This window comes from Marmota marmota, unplaced genomic scaffold, assembly GCF_001458135.2.
Source record: "Marmota marmota marmota unplaced genomic scaffold, marMar, whole genome shotgun sequence".
NCBI classification, from domain to species: Eukaryota; Metazoa; Chordata; class Mammalia; order Rodentia; family Sciuridae; genus Marmota; species Marmota marmota.
Window position 1 is genome coordinate 14189976 of NW_026000229.1, and position 26299 is coordinate 14216274.

A 26299-nucleotide genomic window follows, 5' to 3' on the forward strand; every position below is an offset into this window, starting at 1 on the left:
AGAAATGCCCTCAACTTTCACGTAAGGAAATCTGAAAACCTTATTTATTATGTGGAAAAATATTATGGCAATTGTGATTTACTTACATGTCTTCATATGACCAAGAAACAGCACGCTCGATCACATTAACAGTTTTAACAACAGTCCTCATTTGTAATGCACTTACATATGACAGCATTGCCTTCATTTCTTCATCACTTCTCACTGTAATTCTATCACCATCTTCATCTTCATCTGTTTAAAAAGAAACATAATGCTAGTGGTAAGATGTTCATTCTTTTAATGTATAAAAACCATGCTGCATAGGAAAATAATACAATGGGTTTTTGACAACGTGATACCCAAACCCTTAACAACATAATTTTTTAAGATGTTAGGATTATTAGCTTTCAGTTTGGTTTGGTTTGGTTTGGTTTGGTTTAGAACATAATTAGAATCTCAAAAAAGAACTAAAATTTAGGGACACTTGAAAATCAAAATACTGTTCATATCATTCATGACCTAGGTCCAGGTTAAAGTAAATATAACTAGAGTATGACGAAACAGGTTTGTTTGGGAGAATTTTTAAAACCAAAGAAAGGCCAGTCTTGTTCTAAAATCGGTACTTTATTTCCCAAATGGCATCCTATTCTTTTCTATTTCTTCCTGTTGCTCAAATCATCTACCACATCCCAACAGCATGATTAAAATAGCTAACATTTACTGAACACTATTACACGGGAGGCACCATAATTTGTACTTCATACGCAATACTGCCTTAAAACCTCGGTACAACCCTCTGATGTGGACATCACCATTATGTTCATTCCCTTTTTACAAAAGAGGAGCCTGGGGCCTGGTGTAAGGTTAACTCGCAAAGCAACTCCAACCCAGGTCTTCCCACCTCCCATCCTGCCTATCAGTGCTCTCTTTCCAGTTGCATTTGTGTTGGGTACTCTCTATCAAAGGCAGCAGTAAACGGGAGTTACATTATTTTGAAATAGGCTTAACAGTCCTAAGACTAGAGGATAATAAGACTCAACAAAATTCATAACCAGAATGTGTACATTTGAATAAGATCTTCAAGGACACCTCATCAGAAATGTTATTACTTCAATAACTGTCTTAAAGTAGTTTTGACAAATTTCTTCAAAAACTGCTTTAAGAACCTAAAGATAAACCATGTGAGAATATCAAACCTCATTTTTAACCCCAAATCAAATTGGTGGTCTGATTACCTACCCACACCATCTGCCAGCTGTACCCAGAATGGTTTGTGGCTATTTCTAAATATTTAGCTAGATACTTCTTGATTCTGAAAATAAAAATTTGTCAATAGTGAGGATACCTGACAGTCTATGTGACAGACTCTAAATGCATAGTTGAAAGAAAAACATCAAACATACTTAAGCAATACACTTAGCCTCCCAAGGTGACAAGTGGGAAGGGGCAGGCTCTGGGCAAGACACCTCAGCTCTGGGGCGGACACCTCAGCTCTGGGGCACTACTTAAACAATAAGCATTGTTATTTTGTTACTGCTGTTCACTCCTGAGCATGCAATTACTGATTTGATCAGATGCAGAGATGGACCAATCCCAAGCCAGGCAAACCAGATACCTCTCCCCAGGAACTGAGGACACTTTTAAGAAGAACAGGCTGATTCAGTTCAACTCATGCATCCTCCCCCCTCACACATCTGCAGTCCACCCTCCTGTCCAGCCACAGTTCAGATGATGTCCCCTTGCCTGGTGACCAGGCCATGGGGACCTTGGGAAGGAGTCTGTGCTTTCTTTCAATTAACCTACTGCCAAGCAAAATGCTACTACTCCCTGTCCCCTCAGCAGCCAACATGTGACAACGTGATGGAAAGCAGCACTCAGCCAGCCCCACTCACTGACCAAGCCAACAGCTCCCACACAGGTCTTCTTTCCAAAGCATTTGCTTCTGGATCCTGGATCCTGGTTCATTCTGTACATTTCCCCCAACTAAATGAGAATCAGTATTATCAGTCACTCTGTCTAAATAGGTGTTATCAAGAGCCACTACTGGTATTCCACCAGCAGGGACCACCTGTTCTCAGGGTAAAAGGCACACACTGGTCTCTTCCAGTAAGGAAGAAGGCAAATTCCCACCGACTTTCCTGGGGGACGTTACACACATAAAGTGCAACACAGGAACCCAGCACTTTTTCTTTCTTTCATTTTCGGTGCAGACTCTCTAGGGGCAAACTGAGAGAGGGTCATTCTAGCTATAGAAACAGAAGAAAAGAGCTTTTATACAGGTTCTAGAGACTAACATTATCAAGGCTAAGTTGAAAGTTTTCTTTCAAATAGAGAAGACAAAAGGAAAAAACAGTTACAATGTAAAAGAGTATAATGTTATATATCATCATTATCACACATGACAGCACTTTACACTTTTGCTTTAAAACCAGGTCAGACACTGTTTGTTCCAGCCTGAAGGAAGCAGTTTTTTTATACATCTCATTTCTGCACAAGAACTAGCTATAGCAATCATGGTCACAAAGGGACTGCTTATATTCAAACTTCAATACACACAAGACCTCAGTAAGGTACTGTTTGCATGGGGAGTTGCATAGAGTTTAGTAAACAGGCAAAAAAACTTTTTACAGCTTTTAAAGAGAGGGCACAAATTCCAAAAATATCATTTAAATCACAATCTCTCTAAATCAAGATGAGAGGGAGAGAGTTCTTTTAAGTTCCAAAGTCAGCCTCGAGTAACTAAGGCTACTTAAGATAAAATATTCTGGAATTCTAGACTTCTACGAAATCCCCTGAGGGATTATTACAGTGGGGAAAAATTAAAAACACCTGAGGGAAGTGGGCTAGGAGAATAATGTCTTGCAGAGCAGTTCCACAGAAAGGAGCTATGAGACAATGCTTTGCTGCCAACCTAGCGGCAGAGAGTTGGTGCTGCCCGGGAGGGTCTGACTCCAAGGGGAAGACTGTATGCAGGCTGAAGGGAGCATTCCAATAAGGCCTGGAGATAAAATAGGGCTTCTGTGACCCAGTGCTTGACAGCTCTTAGGAGTTAACAGGTGACACAAATTTATGTGGGTCTTGGTTTTTTTTGGGGGGCTGCCTGTTTCACTTTTGAAAACCTGTGCTTAGTTGCCTAATTAAGACTGAGACTCCTGGTTCTTGTCAAATAAGAGACTAAGGTAGAAAAATAACCACTCCCTTGAGAAGACTGGTGTTTTGGGCCAAAAGGCAAAATCGAAACTGTCTATGACCCCTGGCAGCCCAAGTGCAAAGCATTCACCTTACAAAGTGAGAATGCACTTTTCTCTGAAGACACCTGAGCGCAGGGCAAGAAAGCAGAAATACATTCCGAGCAACGCAGTGCGACAGTAACCAAAAATACTTTTCTAAATAAAAAAGTTAGATATATGTAACACATCCAGCAAATGTTCTGGCTATTGGCCTATCAAACTGGGTTAGCTATAAAAATTACACTACCTGAAACTATAAATCATAAAAACTTAGTAAAATGGCACAAAGAGTGTCGACATAAATGTGTTGGTGAAGAACACCAGAAAAGTAGTGGTACTAAGTGGAAAGAAGCAGAAAAATAATTTGAACTCTTTCTGTCTTATACATGAAGGTTCTTTGCCATCTGACCAAAAAAGCATTACTGGATATAACCAAGAAATGGGGGGGTGGGAAAGGGGGGAGGACAGATCTGACACACTGGTTCACAATGAGAATTCCAGGCTTCTCTAGTTGCCTGGAGCATAGTAATATGATTTTCCAGCACATTAGGGAAGCAAAAGTAGAACCAGAAAGTCTATGTACTGGCTGGATTTTGTTAATGTCACTTAAAATGGAGGAAAAAATCCTAGCAAGATACCAAATAGAGTGCAGCAGATGGTAAACAAATATTATGAAGCAATCTTCACAAAATCTGTAGTGTGTCACAAATATACAAAATGGCAGAGTTTGGGAAAAGAGAATCATAACAGGCCATATGTTGTTAGCGATTTTATTTGAAGCAACATACAATCCAAAAGGGAAACCTAGAAGAGGAACATAAAGGCCCAATAGAGGAGCGGCAGCCTCAGGTAGCAGGTGGTCAGAATGGCCTACCAAGTAAACAGCAGACGCCGGGGAGCTCTCAGCCACACAGCACCCATTGCAGTGAAGGGGGCTCGAGAGGGCTTTGTCGGGAGAAGCAATCGAGCTTCTACAAAGAGTAATAGAAAGTTAAGGCAATATATTATATGTCGTTTGTCACACTCCTTCTGTGCCAGGTGGAAGTCAATTAGAACTATAGCAAAGGCATTTTTCCCAGGCAAGATGAAAGAAATGTAAACATAACTGTAGAAGTGAGAAAGACATCTATAGAAATTATCAGAAAGGATATCTATTTTGATCCCTTCTCAGGGCAAGAGTCTAAAGATCTGGGCAGGACTTCAAGGCTACAGTTAATCTACGGACACACCTTCATGGCCAAGAGATTTCACTTAGCTCCAGGTCTCCCTCCTTCTGGTTACTTCCCTGTTTTTTGACTTCCTTTCTCCTTCCAGAAAACAAAAAGTGCCCACTATGTGGCAGACATTGTACTGGGCACTGAGATAAAAGTGAAAAAAGAAAAAACACTGCCCCATGGAACTCACACCTAGTGACAGAAATAAGGGAACAGACCATGCAGATAACTGGGAAAGTGTCTTCCAGGCAGAGGGAGCAGCTGATGCAGAGGCCCTGCCTGGCATGTTCTAAGGGCAGAGAGGATGTCAGGGTGGCTGAACCAGAAAGAGAGATGAAGAGAGAAAGGGCATTTCAGAGAAGTAATGGTGGGACAAGGCTGAGGCAGATGCAAAAATGTAGGGACTTGTGGGGCATTTTGAGGACTTGGCTTTAACTCTCAATGGAAATGGAAGTCACTGAAGGATTTTGAGTGTCATGATCCTGCTGAGGAGGATCTCTCTGAGCTCTCAGCAATTTGGGAGCCTGAATGAGGCAGAGGGATCACAAGTTGGAGGCAAGCTTGGGTCACCTAAAAGAACCTCAGCAATTTAGTGAGACCATATACAAAATAAAAAATTTAAAGAAAGGACTGGAGATAGAGCTCAGTGTGTTCAATCCCCATGATCAAAAAGAAAAAAAGCACTCTGGCTGCTGTGTGAAAAAGAGGCTGTGTGGAGGCAAATCACTGCCTTCTGTTTCCTGTTTAGGTGAGAGACGGTGGTGGCATAAACAAACTGGAAGTTTGTTTTTAGTTTTTTGTTTTAAAGAGACTAGGTCTCCCTGTGTTGCCCAGTCTGGCCCCAAACTCCTAGACTCAAGCAGTCCCCCTATCTTAGCCTCCCAAGTAGTTGGGACTATAGGCAGGTGCCACTGCGCCCGGTCAAGCTGAGGTTTCACAAAGTCATTACATGCTGCAGCCACTTTGAAGAGAGAGTAACGAGGATTGCTGATGGGTGGGCCACACCAGGTTTGTCCTTACTGATTCAGTTCTTCAACCATCCTGGCATTCCAGAACCACACATTGAGTCACCTTTGTGCCACGTACTATGTAGAGTTTCTAGAGATTAAAAAACGAGAAGCACTGTCCCCTGACATCAAGTAATGACCAGTCAGTGCTTGGGTAAAGAAATTTAAACTTTTTAATTCACATACAAATTAGTAAGATTACTAATAAGCAACAATGATTACCATGAGACTAACAGGGATTTGGACTTTTTACATCAAGGATATTTCAAGCCAAAATTTCAATAAATTAAAGCTCTCCTCAAATTGCTTCAAATTGTACTATGCATAATTAACTCTTACATGTGAAATACCTTTGAAACTCAATGTAGGTTTATTATGAATTGAAAATTTTCCCCAAACTATCTAGTTTGCTTATAAGCAACAGCTTATCTTCTGCATATACATACTGTTGTAACAGTTTAAGAAATGGAAGTCTATATTTCCACATATCTTATGACTCAGACTGTTCTCTGAAGCAGAAAGCAGAACCTACCCAATTATTCTTAGTGAGACTGTCTTTGCTATTAAGACATGAGGTATCTCCTACAGGTGTCACTCTAGTAACCAATTAGAGTTGTTCTCTAAGAGGATTTACAACTTATATAACTGCAATTTTCTTTTAAAAGGTCATGCTCTGGGGGCTGGGGATGTGGCTCAAGCGGTAGCGCGATCGCCTGTCATGCGTGCAGTCATGCTTGCGGCCCAGGTTCGATCCTCAGCGCCACATACAAACAAAGATGTTGTGTCCGCCGAGAACTAACTAACTAAATAAATAAATAAATATTAAAAATTAAAAAAAAAAAAAAAAAAAGGTCATGCTCTGTTTAATTTAAAATAATATATGATGTGTTGGTTTAAGGATTCCCAGTCAAGATTGTAAATTAGTACAACCACTATGGAAATCAGTAAAGATATTCTTCAAATGACTAGAAATGGAATCACCATATGACCCAGCTATACCACTCCTCAGTACTCATCCTAAAGTACTAAAGTCATCATACTATAACAATACACGCCTACCCATGTTAACAGCAGCAGAATTCACAATACCAAAACTATGGAACCAGCCTAGGTGTCCATCAGTGGAAGAATGGATAAGGAATGTAGTATATATACATAATGGAGTTTTATTCATCCATAAAGAATAAAATTATGTCATTTGCAGGAAAATGGATGGAACTTGAGAACATTATGCTAAGTGAAATAAGCCAGACTCAGAAAGTCAAGAATATGTTTTTTATATGTTTTCTCTCATACGTGGAAGCTACAGAAGAGAAAGTAAAAGAAAGGTAGCGGGTGGAATCCCATGAAAATGGGAGGAAGATCAGTAGAATAGAGAAAAGGAACCAGGGGAAAGGAAGAGGGAAGGGAAAGAGGAAATCCTGGGGAATGATATTGGCCAAATTATATTGCTATATTGTGTGCACGTATAAATATGTAACAACAAATCCCACTATTATGGACAACTACAATACACGAGTATACATGGAAAAAAAATAAAGATTCCCACCCAAAATACAAAATAATCGTCCAAAAATTCATAAAGCAAATGAAAGAATTAAATCCAGTGAGAAATGAGTATAGGGGCTGGGGTTGTGGCTCAGCAGTAGAGTGCCTGCCTAGAATGTGTGAGGCACTGGGTTCAATTCTCAGCACCACATATAAATAAATAAAATAAGGGTCCATTGGCAACTAAAAGATATTTTTAAAAAAAAAGAGAAATGAGTATAAAACAGTCAGGTTAAAGATAGACACAAAAATATCTAAATCAAATTCAGATGCAGTTTGTCAAATGCAAAAATACTTATAATGGATCTAGTCCTGAATCTGTGAAGTCAGAGTGCCATGGAAAAGTGAAACCACATGGCATCTATGTGTGTGAGCCAGCATTTGTCTATATAAATTCAAATTGCATCCTTTAAGTCACCACTGAGATCTTACTGTCCAGCAACACCAGTCCAACAGTCATTTCAAAGTAATTTTACTTGTCTAGAGAAAAATCCAGGGAGAGGAACACGTGTAACAGACACTCACAGGAAACGCATTAGTGGGCATGGTAGATTTTTATCACCTTATGTGTTGATGCACTCATTAATCTGCTAATGAAACTGTGAAAACCAGCAGGGGTCTCTGGGCACATATGAATGTCAGGCTCCTACGCATATGTAGGGCCCACACATGCAAACATACAGGATTTTTTATGGTTATAGAACCTGGCCTCATCTCAGAAATATTTTCACATCTGGGAAAAGACAAATTATTCAATAATTGCCATAAGATCAACTGTCTATCAGAAAAATAAAGCTGGATCCCTACCTGATTTCTTTCACAGAAATAAACTGAAGATGGTATGATTTTAAAATAAAAAGCAAAAAAACCCTCATCTTTGCAATAAAAAAATGCATGTTTTAAAAACTGATACATACAAACGTACATATTGATATACATAACTAATATGTATCTGTGTGTTAACTTCATTAAGAAAAACTAACACAGATGAATGTTTTTTCAATATCCTAGAACATGGAAGACTTTCTAAGCATGAAGTCAGAAGTCACAAAGGAAAATGTGATAAATTTGACCATGTACGAACTTTAACTTCTTTATGGAAAAACAAAAATGGAAATAAACTCAATAATAATATCTGTAACATGTTAACACAAAGAGCTGATTTGCTTTACAAGAAAACTCTTAAATCAATTTTAAAAAACAAATAACAATAGAAAAATGGGCAAAGGTGACCAAAAAAAGTTTACAAACATTAAATACAAATAAAAACATGATAAAGCTCATTCATAATTAAATATAAACAGTATTATAATATTTTTCACCTATCAAATTGACATTAACTAAAATTTTTGCTAATATCCAGAGTTGGTAATAGTAAAGAGAAATGGGTTTTCTTACGCATTATTGGTGGAAATGTAATTGGTCCTACTTTTGAAAAACAAACATGGTACTAGGTATTGAATTTAAAATACGTGTACTCTCTGTCTCCATAGTTCCAAAGTCTAGAAATTTATCCTACAAAACATATTTCCATAACGAGGAAAGATATAAGACATCTATGTTGAGTTCAGCATTTTTTTTTCTAAAACTGAGAACTGGTGACAATTAAATGTCAATAAATAGATTAATTACATTAAGCCATAGCCATAAAATTAAGTTTAATATAGTTATCCAAGAGAATGAAGTAGATATTGGAAAGAGGTGTAATATATACTATTTAGTAGGGTCAGGGGAAAGTAGAACATAGTACAGAGAAAATTTCTGTAAAGATACAGAAGAAATTGCTAACTATGAAAAACAATAAAATCAGAAGACTTGAGGAAATGGAGACTTCTTTTCTCTTTTTTCTGTGTTGCTTAGACTTTTTAAAAAAGACTATCTATACCTTCTTCACTTTAAAACAAATCAAACTGTAACTATTCAAAAGTACTTTTGGGGCTGGGGTTGTGGCTCAGTGGTAAGGTGTTTGCCTAGCATGCTGAGGGACTGAGTTTGAGCCTCAGCACCACATAAAAATAAATAAAAATTTTTTTAAAATCTCATCAACAAATATCATAACAGATATCCAAAAGAAAAAAAAAAGTACTTTCTTTGTAGTGTAGTTGTGAGAGAGAAAGGACATGAAAAGGGTAAGAAAAAATAGAGGTTTAGGACCACTAGTCCAAAAGGCAAGTTTAGCTCAGACTGGCCTCCCTCCTCTCAACCAGCCCTAACTCCCCTTGGACAAGAAATCAGAAAGGTTGTCACCCCCACAAACCTTCTGCCCCTCTGTACCCCTGGGTTTTGAATTTGGGGCCTGAATTATTCACCACCAACAAATTATATGTCATGCCCAGACAATAGCATAAACAATACGAAAAAGGAAATTACTTGTTTAGCTTTAGATCATGTGTATTTTATAATTCCCATTTGAATACAGACACATGCACCTTTCCATTTTGTTCAACAAGTACAATCTTCTAAGGCTCTAATGCTCAGTACTAAGAAGAGAGCAACAGCAAAATAAAGTGTAGTATCTATCACAAAGTATCTCAACAATTTAGTGAAGGAGGAAAACACTCACACAGCTGACCAGCGGGTGGCTTGTCCTAGTAAAGATGTAGTGGGGGGAGGAGGGGTGCCCCATCTGGAATCATCATAGGTTTTACTGACAAGATGGAGAATCTGTGAGAGAATTCTGTAGCATCACCTAATCTTTACCCTGTTTTCTATATTCTTTTTTTTTCTACATTTATATAAAACAGGTAGATCTGACATCTGCCCTTTCTCTTACTGCTTAATTCATATCACTGAATAAAATGCTACCTCTCCTGTATAAGAAATCAATTAATGTTGGGTATATGCTTATAGTATTAAATACTTACTAAATGCCTTAAGCATTTCTTTGAATAAAGTTGTATTCATTTGAGGGCTGTTCATTATACCCATAAGCCACAGATATATCCCCCAAATTCCAGTAAATTAATTTATAAACTATCTCTTAGCTATTTCTTATATATAAGTTCCATTTACGGGTTCAGATTTTTGGTTCAGAAAAAAATAAGCCACCCTAGAACAGTCATAAGAAAAGCCAGTTAGGACTTCAAGTCTGTAATGGAAAGTACACAGTAATCCAAGCACAAAAAAAAATAAGCCCTATTGTTATTTTGTCTATGTGTGTGCTTCTGTTTGCATTGTTTTCCATATAAAACTGGTCCAGTCGTAGATGGGTATAGAGCTGCTGCCCTTGCTGAGAGAAGAGGAAAAGCACATGTCACAGAACTTAAACATAGAAGTTTAAATGTTTTTTTCCTACACTTACACTCCATAGGTTTTCAACATGCTTAGTTATAAAGAGTGCAAGTTTTACAAAGAGCAGTGTTTGAATCTGGGCTACACCACTCAGAGAACAGAGATACTCACCTGTCTCTGAGTTTCACTTTCCCCATAGGTTTAACTTTCTTACCTCACAAAACCATCATACAGATTATTAAAGTCACAGGCACAATCCAGTAGGTAAAGCACCTACGAGTTGGCTAGCACAGAGAAAGCCATCAATAAATGACAGGAAAAACAATCATTATTATTATTATTAATATGAACTCCTAACTCTGGGAACCAGTGGAGTAGGCACACATCTGGGGACCCAGAAAGCAAGAAGTAGAAAGTACAAAGTAAGCTGCTTTTTGCAGGGCTTAGAAAAACAGACTACATGATTTTAATTATGATAACTCTCAGAACAAGTCCAACACAATGGCTGGGAATATATGCTCTGGAATCTACTCTAGAAATTCCATTTTACCACTTATTTGAGAAAATTCCTCAGAAGGTGTCCTTTTCTCAAAGGAGAAGTCCTTAAAGGAGATTTCCTTTCCTCAATTGAAATGGAGCTGATAATGGTCCTTCAAAGTAGGGACTTTGTGAAGGTTAAAATAAACGCTGACCATGGAATGCTCTTAGCACAGCTTCTGGTAACAGTACATACTGCAAATGCAGACTCTCAGGCTGCCCACTGAAAGCCCTGAAGAGCCTGCAACACTGTATGTATTTCAGATACTGTGTCAACAATACAGCCTATTGCAGTTAATTAATATTTTATTTTATTAATTGGTATAATATTTTTCAATAATTATTACTGTTTTTTTAATTCTTTTTTGTAGTTGTAGATGGACAGAATGCCTTTATCTGTTTGTTATTTATTTATTTTAGTGGTGCTAAGGATCGAAACCTGTACCCCACACATGGTAGGCAAGTGCTCTGCCACTGAGCTGCAGCCTCAGCCCTACTGTGAGTAGGACCGTGAAGCACTAGACTATGCTATTGACACTGCATCTGAAATACATACAGTGCTGCAGCCTCTATTTAGATTTCTTTCAGTAGCTTCACAATCCTATTCATAGTAGCTTTTGAAAACAAATAATAATTATTGAAAACTATTCAAAAAATAGGGAAATATAAAAAGTAAAAAGTGTGCTCTTCCATTCACTGCGCCAGGTCCCACTTCTGCCTTCCAGGGGAGACAACAGGAAAGAATTGCAGCAGGCACTCTTCTGTTCCTGTCTCTCAAAATACACATGGGGGGTGAATTTTTCATAAATTGGAATCTTATTATCATACTATGAATCAACTATTTGTTGATTCAACCCTTGACTTCCTCTCCATGTCCATGCATAAAGTCCTAACTCATTCTTTTAGTTGCTGCTTAGCTTTAGAATATGGGTAAACTATAATGTATTAATCCATTATACTAGATATTTAGTTTACCTCTAATTTTGTGCTAATAGAAATAAGCTCACAATGAACACCTTGTTTAAGGTGCATTTGGCATATTTATAGTTATTTCTGTTGGGTAGTTTCCAAAAGTGGATCTACTGAGTTAAAGGTCTTAAACACTTCACATATTGATAAATATTGTCAGATTGTCATCCAAAGAGGAGGTACCCATATACTATCTGTCAGTAACCATCTTTTTTTAAAAACAGAAACCAAAAGTACACTATCATGTAGAAAAAAAAACAAAGATTTTGATGCTGAACATTGGTCTGCTTCTTCAAATACCGATAGGAATCACGGTTCAAACTCTTACCTTATCCTTCCAAGGACTTGGGCCCCTATGCTATTGACTAATCTCACACTGTGGCCTCCAATGCAATGACATGGTTCATTTCAAAACCAATTGTTTAGCACATCCCAACCCTGTCTGGAAGCCAATTCATTGGAGAGGGAAAGGACTCAAAACCCAAAGTAGGCTGGGGTTGTGGCTCAGTGGTAGAGCACTTATCAGCATGTGTGAGGCACTGGGTTTGATCCTCAGCACCACATTAAAATAAATAAATAAAATAATAAAAAATAATCTACCTACAACTAAAAAATATATATTAAAAAAAAGACCCAAAGAGTTCCTGTCATCACCTAGCAGTCCTGCCAAGCCCCACTAAAACAGAATTATTCCATTGCAATGCTCACATAAAAGCTCTACTCCATTGCTATGTTTTAAAGCAGTAAAGGATTAACATCTCTTAATCAATAATCATTGGTCTACAGGTAGTTTACACCTTTCATTTTGCCCCACAATATTATTATAGTAAGGAGCAAGAGCAGATAAAGGTCATGTTGGTAATTAAAGCTATATTGTAGAAATATGCACATCCAAGATATGATTAAATAAGAAAATATTACTCAGTTCAGTATCATCATTAAACTTGTATTAATTTATAAATATTTAAATGTACCATATGATGATCATAAATAATCTGATTTTGTCAGTTTCTAAAGTAATACAACCCATAAACCCTTTGAAATATTACTGCAGAAAGAAATAGTCAAGAAAGTATTCAAGCCACACTTACATTCAAATGCTGTAGTTGTTGCTTCAGGCAAAACCTGGCCTATCACATCCTAAACAAAGAAAGAATAAAGAAACACAATTAGCCATCTTCTTTATTGCTAACATGTGGCAAATCCTAGAGGAAATATGAGAACCTGGGAAAGCTTTTTGAAATGTTGACATAAACTATAAAAACATTAGCTCATAATCACACTTAGCCCATCAAGGTATTCTCAGACTTTAAATCTCTGTTCCAAGGAGAAAAATCTTCAGGAAATTTCTAGATTTGTATTAATAACAATCTTTTACTCTCAATTCAACAGAGCATGCAACTACACTATTGTGTACCTACACACACACACACACAAATGGTTTCCTCTGTGGGAGGCTATGGAATGTACTGCAGGGGAAAGAGAAAGGAGTCTGGGAGTCAGGCCACCTTAGTTTTGGATCTCAACTCTTTGTTAGATGCATGACTTAGAAAAAAAAATCACTTAAACTCTCAGAGCTTCAATCTGATTATCTTCCAAAATGGATCTAGTAATATTCTTGGACGTACTGTAAAAACTAAATAACATAGTAAATATAAGCTTGGGACCTGCCACATTGTAGACATTCAACAAATGTGGTTTCTGTTATGAAACAGGCAACCTGCAGCCTTGCACTCACAGTGGCAGGAGTGAAGCACATGGGTTTCCATGATGATGATCTAAACCTATAAAACAATATTTCACACAAAGAGTTCTCATCAGCCCTTACACTTGAGCAATGGAAAACATATTTAATGACACCAAAATAAAATTTAATCTAGCCTATGAAAAAGTCAAAACAGTATAGAGAATCTCATGTCAATGTGAATCCAAAAAGCTGAAACACTCAAAGATTACTCTAGAGACAGTTTAAATGAAGAGGCACAGAACACCCGAGTTCTGGAGAAAGTGACCTTGCATTATGTTCAGTCCCATCCGAATGTCCTGCAAACCTCCTTTCTCTCTGAGAGCGCTCCCACAATGTCCCTGCCAGGCTGTGCCAGAATTGGCACCAGGCAGCCAGCTGACAAAGCCTCAGCCGCTTGCAGTATTTCTCAGCAGGGAGCCCACAGCCCTTCCAAGCAGGGCACTTAGCAGAGTAGCGGCTGCAACTTCCTTCTAAAGGCAATTCTTTAGAAGCTTTTGCTGCAGTGGCAATTTGCATAATAGTCTTGCCTCTACAGTGTTTTTTTTTTTTAATAAATCTATGCATATAAAATTGATCAAAGAGAACTGTCTTAGGCAGCCCTTGCTCATTAGAGTCAAAAGAGATTATGTTTTCTCTGACTCTAGTCTTAGCAAATGAAACATCAACTTTCTGAGAAAGTATCTGTAAAAGATTTTAGGGTTAGAAAATTCTTTCTACATACTTAAAGGGAAAAAGTAGTTTTTTGACAGGAAAACGTACAGTTAAGTACAGAATAAAGGACACAGGTATCTCAATGAAAAACTCAAAAGCACCAACTACAACCAGGCTGGATGCTGCTCCTCCTCTCCCCAGCTGGGTGAATGAACCTCTCCATGCCTCAGTTTCCCTATATGAACAAAGAGATCATAACTGTACCCGCCTTGTAGAACTAGTAAGTTAATAATTGTAAAGGGCTTAAAAGAGTGTCTAACACATGGCAAGTGTCATATTAGTGTCTGTTAAATGAGTAAATCACTGATCACTAGAACATTACAAAGCTTACCTCATATTAAACCTTCAAATTCAGCACCCAACAATCAGTGGAGGAGAAGGATAATGTGCTCACTGGCTCCACCCCTTCTCAGTATTTAATAAAGACCCTTTCTTAACCAGTATGGAAAAAATGGGGGAGGTTATCACTGGTTACTTCCAAAAAGCCCCAAACATTCTGACAACCAAATTTGAGATGTGAACTAAGTCTCTGCAGAATTAACAATCTAACTTAGACTCCTTCATCTTAAGAATAGCAGACCCCATCAAACAGAAAATTTCTAATAACCAGCTGAAACCCCTGCTGGGCAGCAATGGCATGCTTTGCCCATCAATATAAATATGGCGCCCCACATGCTTTACATCTGACAGGAGAAAAGAGAGAAAAATAGCAAATTTGATTGAGAGAATCATGCAAACACAGCTGACCACCTTGGGTTTTTTTAAATAAATAAATAATGACAAAGGGGTAAAACGTCTGAATATTATTAAATATCTCCTGCTCATTTTTAAGCAGGGTACATTTAATGATTTCATGTATATTTTCCAGTTATATTTAAAGGACTTATTTCCAAGTGACTTTCTCCTATCTTTAAACAATATGACTTTTTATCTCACCTTTTTTCAAAATGAAATGAAATCTACATATCTTGACAGTGATCATTTCTTGATCCTTCTCCTTCCTTTCGATAAATTGGATAAATATCTGAGAGACCAAAAATATAACTGAGCGCCTACATACTAGGAGCTTTGTAAATAGGCTCTAGAATAATGACTTGTTCCTTGACTTCAGGAAGACTAGAATCTGATCAGAGATAAAGACTAACAATGTAAGGCACTTCTAGTGTAAGAGCCAAACTAAAGATATAAATAGCAAATAGTGTTTGCTAACTCGGGAGGAAGGAAAGAATCACAGGCTTCATTTAGGCAAATTTTACAGATGATGAAAAATCAGGATCTGGGACTTACAGACAGGGTACAAAGAACAGAAAGGAGAAGACTGGACATTCTCTTCTACCATGTGCTAAACCAATGTAAATCCTGCACAGGATTCCTAGAACTTAAGGACTCAGTCCCAGGGAGAAGAAGAAACCCAGAAAGCCGGAAAATCAGACACAATAGATACCCAAATGCCTCTGCCCTTAGGGACCAAGTAGACCTCCTTCACACTGTAGCTAGTGCTAGATGATCAGACAAAAGACAAGGTCCAGAGAGGCCCACTGACTTACCCAGGGTCTCCCAGGCATTTGGTGAAGAGCCCTCAAAACTCACATGTGGTCTGCAGTGCTCAATTATGCTAACTCAGTGATGCAGCATGGCTTCTGTTAAGTTCTGCCAAACACTAGCTATATATGGTTTCAGCAAGGCATTTTCCCCTCTGGGGTTCATGCCTCCACATTTGAAAACTGGGAAGGTGAGAGTAGGAAGCAAGTAGATTAGAAGAGATGCTTCTAGCTTTCATGTAACTTTGAAGTTTAAGATTCCAAGCCAGAAATAATGACATTCTGTTGGGGGTTTTTTGCCTTTTCTTGATAAAAGATGAAGTGAAATGGGAGAGCAGACCACAGGGATCTCAGCTTGCATGCTGGCAGAACTCCCTAGGAAACCACACAGCACCTACATGGGGCCTTCTTGACAAATGTACTCCACCTAGACTTACAAGAGCAAGGCGGACATATGGCACTCTGAGCACTAGCAATGGGACCATTTGAGCAGTGTCTCCTTTAGGCCACAAATCCTGGGTCAGGAACAATTTGGAAGTGCTCAAGAAGCAGAAGACCAAGGGCCTATCCCTTATGTTGTAGTGACAACACTTCGAGAGCACTTACTATACGCTAGATTGTTCTAAGTGCTTTGTATGCATCAACCCAAGCAGTCCTTGCAACTCTATGAGGTAGGCACTGTTTTTTACCTTCCTTAAAAAAAAAAAAAAAAAAGAAGAGGAAACTGAAATAAAAGGCCACATGCTCATCACGTGGTAGGACTTCCAATTTATTCCCAGACGTCCTGGATTCAGAGTTTGAGGTCTTCAACAGGGTACTATTCTACACAAAATAATATTTTGTTGTTCCAAATGAATAAAAGTAAGAGAAAACTCATCTTCCTCATCATAAACACAAATTTCACTTAACCTTCCTAAATCTTTTCTTTTTAATCTTTTTAGTTGTAGATGGACACAACTACAACTAAATTTTGGTTATTTTTCATGTGGTGCTGAGGCTCGAATTCAGTGCCTCACACATGCTAGGCAAGTGCTCTACCACTAAGCCACAACCCAGCCCCACCCTTCACAAATCTAATACAAATAGGGAGACTGATGTTCAGAGAGGTAAATAACTTGCCTTGTTAGTGGGACAGATGGCAATTAAGCCCAAATTTCTTGAATCAAAATCCAGTACTGTGTCCACAGAATTATAATTGCAGCCATCCTCTTTTAAACTCCACCATTAAACAAATATTTCATGGCCCTGTGAAGCAGCAGAGATAGGGGGAAACAAAGATCTCCATCTCCTCTAGCAGTGAATCTTCTAAAGAAACAGGCAAATAATTGTGACCAAATGTGTGCTTTGCTGGAGTAGCACATGAAACTGCAGAAACACAGATACAGCCATATAACCAACCCAACATGGAGGAAAAGCAAAACTTGACTTTGAAGGACAGGTGAGAGTTGGCTAACTGAAGAAAAGGACAGTGCAGCCTGAGCACCTGGGAGAAATGACAGTGATTATACAGACCTGGGGCACAGGATGCTCATGGAGGTATGGTGAAAGAGGAAGCTAGTTCCAGCCAGACCAGAACCAATCAAGATGGACCCAGAGGACCATGATGAGGAATGTGGGCTTTTCACGAGAGGAGATCCATGTGCATGTGAGTGTGTAGAGAACTGCAGATGCAAGAGTGAAGGATGGTATATGGTGTACAAGATTGGAGGCTCCTGGCTTAGGTACCTGAAAATCTAAATAGCCTACTTGGTCAGTTACATCCAAAATTCAAAATGAAGTCAATGGAATCAAAATTTTATTCAGTTGCCCAAGACAATCAAAAAAACCACATCACAATTCTTTCTCCTTCCAAGGCCCTGCCACTCAATCCTCCACACACCCTTTTCCCCCAAGTGCTGGGAATCAAACCCAGGGACTTCTACATGCTAAGCAAGCACTCTACGCTGAACTACACCCATGACCCTCAGCCCTCTCTTATGTTGCAGGTAAGTTCCACTAGGCATCTACCTTTTACAGCCTACTTCTCAACATGTCAGTTTTTGCCTTTGATGTCTCAGTTATTCATTACATAAAATGGGCCCAGTGTATCCTGTCTATGTCAATTGAAGATAAGAAAGATACAAAGATGGGGGAAAAATAGGTAAAAGTAAGGAAATTTGAGTTCTGATTTCCACTCAGAAGCTACACAGCTTTGGAAAAGTCATTTCATCTCAGTATTCTTTAGTAACTCCTTGCAAAAAAAAAAAAAGACTTGGGGGCTGAATAGGCCAACAACAAGTTTACACACAATACAATACATTCCACAATTTTATTTGAAAATACCTTCTGAGTTTCCTGAAGGTAATACATTATCAATTATAAGATGCATGTTTTCCTTGTACATTTTTTCATCTCTGAAATTAGGCTGTGTTTGTACAGGGATGGCATGTCATAGTTTAACAGGCAGCGTTTTTTTTTCTTTCTTCGTGGTAAGACTGTCTTGAAATCAATGGCACCTTAGGTTTGCTCAAACATGGTTAAGTTAAAGTTGCTCTTATTTCCCTTTCCAGGCAGGTCACCAAATTCAGAGAAGTCAGTAGAAAGACATGGCTGGAATCTGGCCAGGGACATTCCCCAAACACTTGGGGAGAAACCTCTTCTAAATTCAACTTTTTATATTCTAGTCTGTTCCCTCAGTGTGTAAGTTCCAGTCCAGTCTGTGAGCTTTCTGAGGACGGGTTTAGCCAGATTCATCTTTCTTCTGGGCTCTGCACATTTGCCAGGTTTCAGTGAATGCAATTAATCAATGTTGTGGCTGAAACAAAAACAAAACAAAACTACCCCCACTGGAGGCCAACAGTGGCCACCACCACTAGCTTATGCCACCATCAGTCAGTGTGCTGAATCCCCATGACCCTGAGGCCCCCCTTACCGGGATTTGGACACTAAGATTGTCACTCACCAGCACATCTCTGAAGAGTAACTGCGGCCCAGAGTGCACTGTCCAGTCCACCGCGCCACTATTTGGAATCTTGATGCGAATCACCAACACCTGGTTCTCCATGGCACGGAAGGGGCCAAGGGCCAGCCACAGCATTACAGGTTAAAGGGGCTCACATCCTGGGGCAAGGGATACCCACTGGCCCCTGATTAGAATGGGCTCTAAGAGGTGACAAGGGAAGTGAAGGGCAGAAGACAGAGGGTGGGAGGTAGTGAAAGAGGGAATCAGGAAGGAGCCCGCAGGCACAGAGCCAGGCCCAGGTTGTGTGGGGGATTGAGCGTGTCTCCCGGGAAGGGTGCCCTGGGGAGCAGGCAGTGACCGAGGTCGCTCGGTTCTGGAGTTGTAACGAGAGCAAAACGGAATCGTGAAGCTCTCAGCGGTCCGTGAGGGTGTGAGGGGACTGCAGAGCCAGGACCCGGGTTGGGGGAGATGTAGCGGCCGGTGTCCACCCCTCCTTGGTGGCTTAAGGGACGAGGGGAGGATCCCCGACCGGAGGGGACTCAGTCCAGGGCTATTAGGAGGAGCCCCAGGGCCACGGGACCACGAGAAGGCCGAGGTGGGCCCTAGGCGGGAGGGGCAGGGGACAAGTCCTCTGCCCCACCTGGAGCCAGAGGGCGCGGCGCGTGAGAGCTCAGTCCCCGCCACCCGAGGCCGCGAGTCCAGCGGCAGCGGTGGCAGCGGCGACGAGAGGCGGAGTAAGGCGGCGGCGAGAGCACTGTTACTCCGGAACCAAAACGCGCTGCGCCGGAACCCTGGGAGCCGAAGAGCGGGACCCGCCTCCCGCGGCGCCATGTTGGAAGAGGGCAGCTCTCGGGCGCGCCGCCCCCTGCGTCCAGGCGGGCGGGATCGAGGAGCCAGCGGCTACGCGGGACCCAAGGCTCCGGTCCTGCTCGTTGGTCAGACCTAATCGCCCTGTGACCGCGTGTGGCGGCCGAGCGACGGCCCTTTCTCGGCCCTGGTTAAAGGCAGCGGGGTGAAAATATCTAACAAACGAAGGATGAGTCTGAACCAGGTCGGGAGTCTGCCAAAAGCCAAGTTAAGGCTTAAAATTGCGTAGTTTGCCTTCACGGAGGCTTGCGAAGGACAGGAGGGCAGCTCCCGTTTATCCACACTTTGTCAAGCCGTGCATCTAAGTATTCTTGAGGTTTGTGCATTGAATCAGCAAGAGCAAGACAAAAAAAAAATAGGGTGGGGGGGGTTGTTTATTCCTTCTTCCAAGGCACAGGTCCAGAGGATCATCATCTTTCTCCCACATTAATAAAATGCACATGAATTTTTTCAGGAAGGCCCCTTACCCCTAAAATACCAGACAGCCCTCTATTCAAAAGTAATACTAAAGAAAGTGAACCGAGTTTAACTGCCTGGAGACAGCTGCAGCAACATAATCTCTTATTCAACTATTGCAAAAATATCCAGTCTAGTCCATATATTTTTAAGTAAATTGCATTGCTTTGCTTATGCAATCGGTGATACCATGGCAGTAGCCATAAACCTTGGTTATTTTTAAATGCCTTGTTGCCTCAGCTCTTAAAATGCATGATCCTGTTGATCTAGGATGCCTATACAGCAGTGTGTTTACAAATGGCATCATGTAGGTTCGTGTCCTTCATCGCTTTCTAACAGAAGGTGCACATATCAGCTTTATTTTTTAGGGATGAATCTTGCCTAAACTGGGGGATGGAGTGTCTGTTTCCTCTCAAATGGATGATTAATGTAAGATAAATGTTGGTCATTTGCAGTATAAATCAAAAATTATTTTTGCATAATTTTCTCTGAGTTTCTTTTATGTCTGATTTGGAAGGCCATTTTAAGAGATAAATTATCACCTTTTAGTTATTGTAACTTAATAACTTAGGTATAAATTCATTTAGTCAGATCCTCCAGGTATTATAGGAATTGCCCCGTTCTACTCGCACTTCAGTACTTTGAAAAATAAACCCGTTCACTGAAGGTCCCCATGTACTTGTTATTAAAAGTTCATTTCCTATTATTTGAGAAAATAGACCACAAAACTAGAGATTTTTCTATGAAGCTGTGATTTGTTAAAATGTCTTTTTTTATTCAAAGTACCATGGGGAAAACCAACTCCATTTGCCAAATTTGCATATATATTCTGAAACTTTTCTTACACAAATGCAGGCTCAGTTCTTTCCCAATATTTGCAGAACCAATATAATCACATTTCAGTTCTTCATAGCCTTTATTTGGTAAAAAATAAAAATAAAAATCTTAGCCTTGATTATTTGAACAAGGATTTTGCAGAAAACTCAAAATTTTAACTCTCATTGCAAGAAATATCATAGTTACAGATAATACAAGACCATTCCACAATGATCATAAATGACAAAGTATTACTTTTTGAGCTCTTTACCCATTAGAATAAGCTCTGTTATCTAAGATATATTTAACATGCAGCATTGAAGTTGTAAGTAATCTTAAGACTTTTGCACATAGTACATTTTTCCTTCTTTTTTAATAGTGAATGTAAGTCAGGTGTCACTCAGGCACTGAAGTAGCCATAAAGCAGACTGACTGTGGTCAAACAAAAACCCTGTTTTGTTTTGTTTTGTTTTCCTACTTGAGGGACTATTACAGCTTAAAGAATCTGAAATGTCCCTCAAAGGCCACGTACTAAATACTTCATCAACAACTTGTGGTGCTATTAGGAAGTGGACTCTTGTAGAAGGAAGTTAGTTGTTTGAGTCCTGCCTTAAAGGGCATATTGAGATCTCCACCCCTTCCTTTTTCTCTTTGCTTCTCAGCCGTCATGAAGCAAGCAAATTTCCTCTTCCATGCACTTGCCACCATGATGTTCTGCCTAGCACAGGCCGAAAAGCAATACCACCATGAACTACAATCTGAAACCATGAACCAAAGCAAACTTTTTCTCCTAATAAATTGTCTATTAGTTTGTCACAGAGACAGAAAGCGAACCAAAGAGACTTCTCAATAAATGTAATAGAAAATTCCTCTTCTCATGAAATTATATTCTGATGAGGAAAACAGACAAATTAGTAAAATGTGTTAACTGGTGGTAAGTAGTAGGGAAAATGAGCCCAGAGGAGAACATTAAAACAATGCGGTTCACCTGTGTGGTAGCACTATTGAGTACAAAAACTGCCCCTCATGACCTCAGTTTACCGATAAACTTAACTAAAAAGAGGCATTTCTATAAAGCTAGGTTCTAGTAATTTGCTGAATTTTTTAAGATTTTAATTGTGATAAAACACATATTATCAAATTTACCATCTTAGCCATTTTTAAGTATACAGTTCAACAATTTTAAATACATTCACATTGTTACATAACCAATACCCAGAACTTTTATCTTGCAAAACTGAAATCTCTGCCCTTTAAATAACAACTTCCCATTTCTCCATTCCCTCCAGTCCCTGGCAACCACCATTCAACTTTCTGTTTCTATGAGTTTGAATACCCTAAATACCTCATATAAGTGGAATCATATATTTGTCTTTTTTGTGTGTCTGGCTTATTTCATTTAGAATAATGTCCTCAAGTTTCATCCATATTAAATCATTTGTCAGAAGTTCCTTCCTTTTCAAGGCTAAAAATAAGTCCATTGAATATGTATACCACATTGTGTCTATCCATTCATTCATCAAGGAATATTTGGATGCCTTCCACCTTTTCAGTATTATGAAAAATGCTTCTAGTATAAAAACATCTCTTCTAAGGCTGCAGGTATAGTTCAGTGATGTGCTAAACATGCTTGAGACCTGGATTCAATCCCCAGCACCAAAACTAAATAATGAATATATACATGAATTTGCATAAAATATAACTGTTTTAATATATATTTTTTCCAGACCCTGCTTTTAATTCTTCCGGATATTGCATTAATCTATGTAACTGTAATTAAATACCTGAGGCAAGCTAACTTTGTAAAGAAGAAATTTATTTAACTCAGTTTTTGAGGCTCAAGGACATGGTACTGGTATCAGCCTGGCTCTGGTGAGGACCATATGGCTAATGGGGCCACAATGGAGAAATTGTCAGGAAGGAAAAAAATTACAACTCAAAATAGAAAGCCAGAGAGACTGGGGAATGGAGTCCCATCATTTCTTTCAGGAGCATGCTTCCAATGACCAATAGACCTTCAAGGGCCAACCACTCCCAAGGGTGGTGCTATCCTGGGATCATATCTTCAACACATGAACTTTTGGGGGAACACAGTTAAACCATATTCAAACCACAGCAGATACATATCCAGAAGTGGAATTGTTGTATCACATTTTCTGTTTAAATTTTGAGGAACTGCCAAAACATTTTTCACAATGGCCATACCATTTTACATTCCCTTCAAAGTGGGAATTTCTCCATATCTTCACCAGTATTTGTTACTGTCTGCATTTTTCCATAATAGTTGTCCTATTGGGTGTATAGCAATATCTCATTCTTGTTTTGGTTTTTGTTTTTCTAATGATTACCTATGTTGAGCATGTTTTTTTAATTGCTTTTATTTTTTAAATACATTGACAGTGGAATGCATTACAATTCTTATTACACATATAGAACACAATTTTTATATCTCTGTATATATGATATGTTCACACCAATTCATATCTTCATACATATATTTTGGATAATGATGTCCATCACATTTCACCATCATTGCTAACCCCCTGCCCCCACCCTTCCCCTCCCACCCCTCTGCCCTATCTAGAGTTTGTCTATTCCTCTCATGCTCCCTCTCCCTACCCCAGTATGAGTCAGTCACCTTATATCAGAGAAAACATTCGCCCTTTGTTTTTTTGGGATTGGCTAACTTCACTTAGCATTATCTTCTCCAACTGCATTCATTTACTTGCAAATTCCATGATTTTATTCTCTTTTATTACTGAGTAATATTCCATTGTGTATATATGCCACATTTTTTAATCCATTCATCTACTGAAGAGCAGCTAGGTTGGTTCCACAGTTTAGCTATTGTGAATTGATATGGCTGTGTCTCTGTAGTATGCTGTTTTTAAGTCCATTGGGTATAGACTGAGGAGAGGGATAGCTGGGTCAAATGGTGGTTCCATTCCAAGTTTTCCAAGGAATCTCCATACTGCTTTCCATATTGGCTGTACCAATTTGCAGTCCCACCAGAATGTATGAGTGTACCTTTTCCCCCACATCCTCACCAACACTTATTGTTGTTTGTATTCATAATAGCTGCCATTCTGACTAGAGTGAGATGAAATCTTAATTTTTATTTGCATTTCTCTACTTGCTAGAGATAATGAACATGTTTTCATATATTTGTTGATTGATTGAATATCCTCTTCTGAGAAGTGTCTGTTCATGACCTTGGCCCATTTATTGATTGGGTTATTTGGTTTTGTTGGTGTTTAGCTTTTTGAGTTCTTTATATACCCTAGAGATTAGTGCTCTATATGATGTGTGAGGGGTAAAAATCTGTTGAGTGTGTTTTCATATGTTTGTTGACTATTTGTATATCTTCTTTGGAGAAATAACCACTCAAGTCTTTTGCTGGCTTTTTAATCCCTTTTATTATTGCTTTAAAGTGATTTTATTTAATGAGAAATGTTATATTTTATAATTTCAGAGAGCTTTTTGTTCATCTCTTATTACCTTGCTCTTAAGCTCTTGCCATCAACATGGCTACTAGTCCAGTCCAATCATTTCCTCATCTTCTGTTTTCACCCTTGCATCTCCTACAAATACTCCATTCCCAGCCAGTTAGATCAGGTCACTCATTTGGTTAACACTCCAGATGGCTTCCTATCTTGTGCAGGGTAAAAGCCAAAGACTTCTCCTTGGCCTACAAAACTCTACACATTCTGGCCCTACCTCATCTGAAATTTTTTGGTTTTGTTTTTGTTTTTTAGTTCTAGGGATTGACCCAGGGCCTCAGGCATGTGTGCTTCTACCGCTGAACCACAACCACAGCCTCTTTGTTGTTTTTGCAATACTGGGGATTGAACCCAGGGCCTTGCCCATAATAGGCAAGCACTCTACCACTGAGCTACATCCTCAGTGGGAGGTGAACAGGGCATACCTGATGCAGGTGGCCAAGGGAATATAAGCACCATCAGTTGCCTGAGTACCTTGGACTCCCAGGACAAGGATGAAAATGACAATTTCCACTTCAGCCACGAGGTTGAATTCTTGAACCTCATTTCCTGCTGTCACTCTCATACCAACCTCCTTCTCACTGTTCCTTGAACATATCCAGCATCCTACCTCAGGGCCTTTGCATTTGCCATTTCTTCAGCTTAGATTGCTCTGACCTCAGATATCTACGGGGTTCATTCCCTTACATTCTTCAATTCTTGACTCAGATATAACCATCTACTTGAAGTCTTCCCTACTGAAATTGCAAACCATCCCAAAACTTACTTACCCACTCCAGGTACAAGCATAAAGGTATCCATGATTCCTAATCCCCTTCTGTCATTTATTTTTCCAGGCACTTATCAGAATTTAACACAACACCTTTTAGTCATTTGTATAACTTCATGAGAGAAGGAAATTGTTTGTTTATTCACTTTTTTTAAAAAATATATATATATTTTTTAATTGTCAATGGACCTTTATTTTATTTATTTATATGTGGTACTGAGAATCGAACCAGTGCCTCACACATGGTAGGCAAGTGCACTACCACTGAGCCACAACCCCAGCCCTGCTTTATTCACTTCTATATTCCTACCATCTAAGAGAGTACTTGGTACATAGTGGGTACTTTAACAATATTTGGTGAATGAATGAATGAGGTTTGTTTGAGTGAATGAGTTTCAAAGGCTAAGTGGATTCAGTAATAAAAATGCAACATCCATGTGCATCTCCTGCCTGCCTTGAGTGTCCCTTGCTCCTTTTTCTTTCCACCACCACTAAGATTCAGACAGTAACAGTTAGTCACCCATTAACTAGTACATTTTATAGCAAATATTGTCTTCTGTGTCCAACAAATCCACTTGTTTCTTTTAGTGACTAGAGTGGGCCCTTGCATAAAACATGTTAATTTTTTGATCACAAATTTTTATTTAAAAGAACATAAGGAGAATGGAAAGATAAAGGAGTAACTGCTGTGGAAAAGCCTGGCAGGCACCATCCTAACTGAGCAATCCAGTTTGACATCACCAGTGGTAGATCATGTTGACATCAGGAGCCCTTTAATGTGAGGTAATAAGAAGGCACTCGACCTCTGTGGTCTTCTTCCCCAAACCCCCATCTAATCATGAGAAAAACACAGCCAAACACAAATACAGCAACTCTCTACAAAATCCTGAAAAGTAGTCTTCAAACCTATCAAGGTCATAAAAAACAACAACAACAAAAGTCTGAGAAGCTGTCACAGACCAGAGGAGCCTAAGGAGACGTGATGACTAAATGAAATGTGGGGATCCTGAGTGGAGTCATGGGAAAGAAAAAAGGATATTAATGAAAAACGGTGAAATCTGAATAAAATTTGAAGTTCGATTAGTGATGAAGCACCAATGTTGATTTGTTAGAGTTGACATATGTTCAATGTTTATATAAGATGCTAACATGAGAGGAATTCAGGTGATATATGCCAAAATGCAACATTTCTGTAAATCGCAATGATTCTACATTTTTTTAAAATTTAAGTTG

The 26299-nt window shown here is 39.2% G+C and overlaps 1 protein-coding gene across 14 annotated transcripts in view; it reads right to left on the reverse strand.

Moving 5' to 3' along the window:
* The window catches only part of Map2k5 (mitogen-activated protein kinase kinase 5), a 243479-nt gene extending 224050 nt beyond the window's left edge, over positions 1 to 19429 (reverse strand). For 7 of the 14 annotated variants that reach the window (XR_007343974.1, XM_048793799.1, XM_048793797.1 and 4 more), the window contains exons 1-3: positions 18659 to 18795; positions 12810 to 12858; positions 167 to 234 (exon numbers count right to left, since the gene is read on the reverse strand). Coding sequence is in view for 13 of the 14 variants with exons in the window: in XM_048793799.1 (XP_048649756.1) it covers positions 167 to 234; positions 12810 to 12858; positions 18659 to 18793 (252 nt within the window). In the remaining variant the exon portion in view is untranslated. Of the gene's footprint in view, positions 1 to 166; positions 235 to 12809; positions 12859 to 13456; positions 13503 to 18658 lie in introns of all 14 variants that reach the window. The other 7 variants (XM_048793801.1, XM_015480494.2, XM_048793796.1 and 4 more) reach the window with 6 other exon arrangements.
* Between the last annotated feature and the right edge of the window lie 6870 nt (positions 19430 to 26299).